At 34.4% G+C, this 8,128-nt stretch overlaps 1 protein-coding gene across 1 annotated transcript; it reads right to left on the minus strand.

Annotated features, from left to right (window-relative positions):
• Positions 1 to 525: 525 nt before the first annotated feature.
• Positions 526 to 5,324, minus strand: LOTGIDRAFT_234627 (hypothetical protein). Its single transcript, XM_009062769.1, has 5 exons — positions 5,187 to 5,324; positions 3,230 to 3,334; positions 2,662 to 2,782; positions 1,888 to 2,132; positions 526 to 1,678 (listed from the first exon to the last, which is right to left on the minus strand). Exons 1-4 carry the CDS (start codon positions 5,234 to 5,236, stop codon positions 1,926 to 1,928), a joined length of 483 nt encoding a protein of 160 aa, XP_009061017.1. The 5' UTR covers positions 5,237 to 5,324; the 3' UTR covers positions 526 to 1,678; positions 1,888 to 1,925.
• Between the last annotated feature and the right edge of the window lie 2,804 nt (positions 5,325 to 8,128).

Below are 8,128 nucleotides of genomic sequence, written 5' to 3' on the forward strand. Positions count from 1 at the left end.
GGATCTCAGATAGTATGTCCTCTGACGATAATTTTTTGACGATTGGATGTCAGATGATATTGCTTCTGATGATCATCTTTTGAAGAACGTTTGTCAGATGATATGTCCTCTGACGATCATTATTTGACGATTGTTTGTCAGATGATATTGCTTCTGATGATCATCTTTTGACGATTGTTTGTCAGATATGTTCTCTCACGATCTTTTTTGACGATTGTTTATCAGATGATATCGCCTCTGATGGTCCGATTGTGCGATCTACTGCAAGCACACCTGTTTTAACAAAGTCATATGACACATGTTTCCAGCATTTGCCATTTTTTTTCATAATAAAACTATGAGAGCCTTGGGGTGTTCTTCAATTTTTGGATTTTTCCTTAATATTTTAGTCACTTGTGCTCTTCAGATGATAAAAAGATGACATTGTGATGTCCGTGGGCAACTGGGAAGTGTACATTCGATTCTTCTTTTAAATGCATTCCCGTAGGATGAAAGACCCACCCTTGATTTAAAACAAAATAAAAGTAATTTTTCTATATTTTATTGAACAAAATACACAATTTTTCTAATGTTTGATGAATATAAAATAATGCTAACGAAGATAAATAATTCTAGGGAAGGATGGTTGTTTACATGAATCAATATGAATACTCGCGCCAAAATATGCTAACTTTTCATAAATTTTGGAATTCAGTGTAAACAGGAAAAATTGACATTCCGCGTAAATTCCCACTTCTTTCGATCAGCTGTTTAACCCATGTGAGTGACTCATGACCAAAATGTGACAAACATTACATAAGTATGCCAGGGTACTGAACTACAAGTAGTTAAAAACATAAGACTAGCCAAGACGGAAATAATTAAAAGTCAACATGTGCCAGTTTTCCTACTTGGACCACACGAAGTACTCCCAGTATAAGGAAATTGTTAAGTCATAATTTTTAACTCATAAAGGAAAATAACAACATGAAATAAAATGTGGGAAAAATTATAATAAGCTTTCAAGTTTACTAAAACTTAAGTCTGAAAAAAAAAACGTTCTATCATACACAAAGCACTTCCGATGCACTTCTTTAAGACGTCTCACTTCTGGAAATCTTTGGTGCCTTTTTTTGGCGCCAAACAACCACTTGGCACACTGTATTGTGAAAGAAAAGTTATTTCGGTTGGTTTAGTGGCCGTCTTTCTTTGCTTTTTGTAAAAGATCCATTGCACCTTTGCAACTTTGAGAATCCACTGCAGCAATATTACTGATTACTGAGTTCTGGTCGTATTTTCTTCACAATATAAAAGCTTTAGCGTCTTTAAAAAGATGAAGGTCTATTCCACCTCTCCAATGAATGAATGAACAAATAGCAGATCCAGTAATGACCCATTCCATTCTGTTTGGTCAAAGTCCACGCCACTGTAGCAGGCGTCCCTCACTCCAGTCTGAATCCGCATGACTATCATATGGTATTAAGAACTTCAGCATCAACCTCAACATCTGAGTATTTAAGTGTCGTCTGCTTTCTCCCACCGTCGACCATTTAGCTGGTCCAGTCAGACCCCACCTCCCTCTCAATCTCTCAATGTTCCACAATGACGATGTTATGGATGTTTTTTGGTTGTTTGTGCTGTTTATCTAATCACTGACTTGCCGTCAATCTTATTTGATGAAGGATTTAAGGAAATCCATCTGTAAAGAGAAAAAAAATTTTGGTTAAATAATAGCTCTTTATGTAAACAAACTAAAATCTTTCTGACGCAATTAAAATTTGTACTAAGAACACGTGTGCTTCAATGAACTTAAATGAACGGCAAAGATCCCCAATGTCCATGCAAATTTCTTGTGCTTTCAATGCCATTATGTAGGCTACTAACAGAGTTCAAGAAGCCAGTACCCACCATATTGGTTTTAAAGATGAAATGATGAGATGAACTCTTCATACAGGAAGTTCAATAACTGGTTTAGGAAAAATGTCGCTTGCTATCATCTCTTCATAAAAATCTGATATAGTTTCGTCTTCTACACTTAATCTGCCTTTAGGATATTCAACCAGCATACAACTTAGATCGTCAGGGATGATTCTTTTCTCGTCGCCATCTTGAAAAGTGTACAAACATTTACTCAGGCTAGATGCATTTTTTACCTGAAAAATTGAAAAATACAAAACATGTATACATGGAATAGGATATGCAATTCTCATTCTAGTACTAAACACTTCCTTTTTCTCTGAATTGGCTATGTCAACCACCCAATCAAATTCGAGATAGCCAGTTGTAGGATGTCCGCATTAGAGGGTGTTAATTTGACCTCCTTAATTTTTATAAATTTGAAAGCTTTCATTATTGGCCAGTTGACAAAAACATGTTATTCAAGAATAACTTCATTACAAATCGATATTTTCGTGTATTAGTTTTCTGTAGCAGACGACAGTTGGCGTGACGTAAACAAATTTCAAATGACCTTCAACTTATAATTAAGTGTTTTTCGAGTTGGTGTTTTACTGCGACTTCATTTGAGCAAAGAACAACATTTTTCAAGAGACCTCACATACTATGCATAGCAAAATAATTTAATCTTAGCATAGTTTATGCATTAATGCATATGCACAAGTGCTGAATGAAACATTTTTGTGTTAAGAAAAACGATTTTTGCAAAATGTTGATATTTCTTACCTTCAAGATTCGAATGTCATTTTCCCAACAGAAAGCCTCAATTAAAGTATGCTGAATATGAATTGAAATATTTTCACTTTCAGCCTCTGGTAAAACACAAATCATAACATTTTCTGGATTGCTGAAATAAACAGAAAAGAAAATTCTACTTTCAGTTTTATTTTTAGCTGGAAACATCAGCTGGATTAGCTATTTATAGAACTTGAATACGAAAAACCCCTTTGGCCATTATTAAAATTATACGTCTGTATTAGGTTTCTTATATAGCTATTTATAATACGGATGATTTCCAATATGACATTGTGTAGGTTGAAAGAAAAAGCGTAGGAAATCCCAGGGGAACATTTGTATGGTGGAAGCCTAGTTTTGGTTTCAACTCTATTTCCCAGTGTAATATGATAATCTATTAATAGCTTATAATCAATATCATCAAGTATAATTATTGAAACGTTGCAAATATTTCATAGAAGAAATTAAATGCCATATTTTTTTGTTCCCTATGCAATCAATAGCTGCATATTGTGCGAATTTCAAAACAAAGACGGCATTAAGTACAAAGTTCACTCACCAGTGCAACAGCTTTGCACATTCAAAAACACCAGACGTTATCCTTTGGTGATCGATAGCTTGCCACAAACATTCTTGAAGTACTTCTCCAATTGGTTTTTTACTTCTGTAAAGATAAAAACAAAGGCGTTAGTTACATAAACTATCTTGCTTGTATAAGATATTTTATAATCTCAATATGTTTCATATAGTTATCTTATATATTCAACATTGGCTTTACATAACAGTGCAGAAAAACAAGTCAAGACAAATATTTTGAAGCTATAAATATCCGATCAAGTAGACAGCTATAGTGGAATTCCTGCCCACGTCATAGAAGAATTTATAGTCGTGTATGTCTACGTCACATTAGATTGGAAGCCACTTCGTTTCATTACGAAATATATCAATTTCGTGCCACAAACAAACAGGCAAAACATAAAAGTGTTATTTCTAAAATTATTTCATTAAGTATTTGAAGATCCAGTCCGGTTTTGCAATTTCCTACATTTAGCATCAGTGTAAACTTTGAAGGCAATTAATGCCATGACGAATGCAAGACATCTTTGGCATTTGTATGTTACGGCAGCTATCTATTAAACTAAGAATAGAATCACGTTACATGTTAATTGACTTATGGATATTATGTATTAAAGGTGTTGGTCGTTTTGTTAATTAGATGTTTTAATTATGTCTAATGAAGAATAATGACGTTCTATTCGTCACCAAAGATTGATATGTTATTGTCAACAGTGACATTTCAGATGTTCAAGACCACGCATTGGTATGGCTAATGGCATTAGGAAAGATTGAGTAGGTTTGCGACTTAGAACATTCTAGAATCTTTCGCAAGGTATACCAACTATCTTTTAAACTTCTGAACTCAAAGGCTGATCATTAACACTGTGGTCAATTACAAGGCCAGGATCATCCGAGATTAGAGGAATGACGCACCTGATGATGTTACCCATGGTGTGAATCATCGGTTAAATATATGCTTATGATTAATATCTAACCATTGTGCAGACTCTTGCTGAGTAATACTTTGTAATCATACAAATCCAAGGACATAACTTAAAATCAACAGATGACAAGGTTATCCAATGACTTGGTCGCAAAGACCATCATCACTAGCACAGATACACCATCAAAGGGTGTGGCTGTATACTGAGCAACGAAATCGGCACAAGCTGCTACGAGTTGCATAGCTGAACTTTCAAATTCAAGTTTGCGTCAGCAACTGTCAAAATCATTTTTAAATCCCTCGGTTGAATGTTTCGGTGCATATATTTAACATACGAGCGTGGCTATCAAATGTATTTAAATTTACCTAGATGACCTTTGAAGTCCTGATGACTTCAACCTTCTCATTATCAAATCGGACAACCTTTTCAAAAAAATTAAGTCAGTCAAAAGACGATTAATCTTTCAAAAAGATCAAATGAAAACGGTGAGTGGTTAGCAGACGACAGAATTTTTAAGGTTCATTGTCCATACGATAAACACCTGTCTAGTTTAGATCGTCTGCCTTGTGTAACCATGTGGTACGCGCCAACAAATATCGTCTGCTTCAATAGCGACAGGCTGTTTGTTACACGTCACGATATATGGAACAAATTGAGATAGGATTTTCAAAATTTTAAATGTGAAATAACTGTCAGAAGAGTTTGATCTGTTTTTGAGATTTAAATATCATTTGCAAATTACTGGGATAATTAGGAAATTGCAAAAGGCACATAACAATATGGATTAAACTCCGCACTAATGATAAAGATGGTTTCATCATACGACCTGAAGACAGAGTTAAGGAGAAAATCTTGCAAAATACGTTCGTACATGCCTTCTGGAAACTTCAAGAATATTCTATAAACCTATAAATGCATATCCCAGACTATTGCATAAGTAATATGTAAATATTGCACATATATTGAATTTGCATATCATATTACCAAATAATTGCATAAAATACAAACACTTACTTTTGTATTTTTTCCATTCCGACTACTTCTCCAGATTCAGTAAAGGTCATGATGTGAATTAGTATAATCCAAACAAAGAAATTAAAACACAAAGAAATCCGTTAGAATATTGTACAAGTTAATGTGTGAACAGTACTAGCAATGAATATGCTCTAAAAATAAATAGGGCGATACGAGTATATATACTAAGGGGGCGTGTCGAGAACGAGATAATTCGAATCTGATTGGTTGTTGAACGTCCTAGTTTCTGTTGAGGTCATGTACCAGCGTGTAAGATATAGCTTTGTATTGCTATAGTATCGTGATGAAACCTGGCTGGATTATTAGCATAGAGCATGTGATTCATGAAATATCAGGTGAACTCTACGCCTAGATTTTTACGAAATAGGTAAACACTAGGGGGTCTCCGTCTTGAATCTTGTGAATCCCTGTGAATCTTTACTCAAACTAACCTCGAAACCGAAACTATGTTTCCGCGTTCGTCATAACGGTAATTCATCGGAAGTTTTAAATACTTCTTGCATAAGTCATCATTAATACGAATTATTACGTTTTTCCAAAAATGCGAATCAGGAATTAAAATTGTAATAATAGATCCTTTTCAAAAATTCAGAGCAATCCATATTTGATTACTGCATTATGCTTAAATTAGGCCACTATGGTAAGTGCTTAGGGGTTACTACGCACATCTATCACACAAACAAGCAAAGCAAAAACTATGGCTTTTTTCAGATACCATACTCTAGAATAATTGAATTTGAAATTCTACGTTTACTAAACCATTATTACCTCTTTGTCAACAATAAATACTTTTAAATTTGCACATTTTAATTTGGAAGATAAAGGTAAGAATGAACATTCAAATCCATTACTATATATGTCAATATCTATATGCTATATAATGTACATGCAAATGCAATACTGCTAATTTATGTAAGGCTACATAGATCCGTATAATTGAAATCAACTGGAAATATTGATATGCAATTGGTCCTAAATTTCCTTCCATAAAGTGTTAAGCACTCGAAATAAAGAATGTGGAATACACTAGATTGGCCAATTTACGTTTTATCAGAACATTCAAACTTCTTAGTGCTTACATTTTTGTACCGAGTAGACTAGTGAACTGAATAACTTTCTGTTCTGATAATGCACGTAGAAATGAAATAAATTTGAATTATTCCACTGTACTTTGTTAGACAGGTTTAATACCAACTACAGGTCTCAACAACAGGGTCTCCAGCTTATAGGACTATACCACAGGCCTAGTTTAGGTACCTAGTTTCGAATTCAGTGCATAGCGATATTCTTTTCCACATTATCACAAGTGTAGACCATATGAAATACGATAGAAAATATCAAGAATAACTTTTGGGGGACCTCCTTCTTCCCAGGTAGCTTTCCGCTTTCGATCAAACAACTTTCAACCAGTCAATGGGGTTCGAGCGCTGTACGTTATTTAACAATTACTGCTGAAATAAACAAACTCTGCAGTTGGTACATTCAGACAAAAAGCATCCACCATTCTGAAAACGGAGATTTCATCCCCATACCACTTCTGCCTTTGACACGCAGCTGTAGTAATGCAGAGATCTATCGTTAAAAGATCTGACCCGTCAGCAACTTCTCATTATCAAGACTCGGAGTGGACGCAGAAGTCACACATTCATTCGGGAAGTGTACGTTGCCTGAGGTGATTGTTATTTTATACTGTGACATTATAATTTGGATTTAGAAAGACGGAAAAAGGTACGAACTTCGACATTTGATGAACTTCGGATAAAAGTTTTTGCAAAAGGTTTTATTATGTATTTCGTCACATAATAGCTAGTTATGGTCATCATTGATAAACACATAAGATCCTTCATTCCTTGGAAATAAAGAAATAGATCGCTGATGCCACTTATCAAAATTTCCCTAATTGCACACTGGTCGTCGTCACATCGAAGATCGGGCAAGGAAGACGTTGATATGAATTTCGTTTCATTTCTTTAGTACAAGATGCCCGATAGCCCCGTCCTGAATTCAAAGTAAACCAAGTGTCAGAATTGAAAACAGGCCAGCTATTCTGGAAATTCAGATCATTGCACACCGAAGGACGTACAATCAATTCATTCTTTAGTAAAGAGATTTTTTTTTTTTGCGTTCCATTTATTACCAACAGTACAAATAGTACATTAACCTACTAATTCCAAACTTTAAATGCTTTTAACATGTACTATACAATTTTAAAGAATCTTTCTAAAATAAATACTCGTACTTCTTAAAGCTTTTCACGATTCGACCTTCGTCCTTATCTCGTTCTTGCAGTCTGACGCAATCAGATGCTCTAATTGGCACTGACCGATATTCAGACATAAACAAACCAGTTTGGGTAGATACAAACAAGAAATTAGGCAACCTCAATATTATTATGTCAAATAAACAAAGATTAGGCAAGATAGAGTCCACATTGAAAGTGCAATGATTTAGAATATGCAATTTCTAAAGGGTATTTCAATATTACGCACTAAAATAAGCTAATATACGAAAAGTATAACTAAGTATGATAGGCCAACAAAGGTTAATACAATTACAAAACGTTTATATATAGAATTTTATACCTTGAACGTTTTTGCTACGCATATAATACTGTACACAATGTTATTACGCAACTATATAGAGATTTGTATATCAAATGTTGACTGTCCGTATAAAGAGATGCCGAACTAAATTGCTCAATTCCGAAAGACTTTTACGATTTTGCTTCATCTGTTCGTCTGTTTATACAATGACTGATTTCTTAAATGCATTGTACATCTATCGTGCATGTTTTTTGAGCATAGCATTGCATTGCATTTGTATATTTGTGTACCTTTTGTTTTCCACGTCAACCATGCATTTTACATGTGTTATGCATATGGTCGTGGTAAATTTTACATGTGTTATGCATGGTAGTGGTA

Source organism: Lottia gigantea (genome assembly GCF_000327385.1).
Source record: "Lottia gigantea unplaced genomic scaffold LOTGIsca_53, whole genome shotgun sequence".
Lineage (NCBI taxonomy): Eukaryota > Metazoa > Mollusca > Gastropoda > Lottiidae > Lottia > Lottia gigantea.

Excerpts from the sequence above, each read along its gene's own strand:
- LOTGIDRAFT_234627 (XM_009062769.1), bottom strand. The coding sequence starts at position 5,236 with ATGACCTTTACTGAATCTGGAGAAGTAGTCGGAATGGAAAAAATACAA. Across the intron at positions 3,335-5,186 it reads GGAATGGAAAAAATACAAAA|AAGTAAAAAACCAATTGGAG; the intron begins GTAAGTGTTTGT and ends TTATCTTTACAG. Across the intron at positions 2,133-2,661 it reads ATGACATTCGAATCTTGAAG|GTAAAAAATGCATCTAGCCT; the intron begins GTAAGAAATATC and ends TCAATTTTTCAG.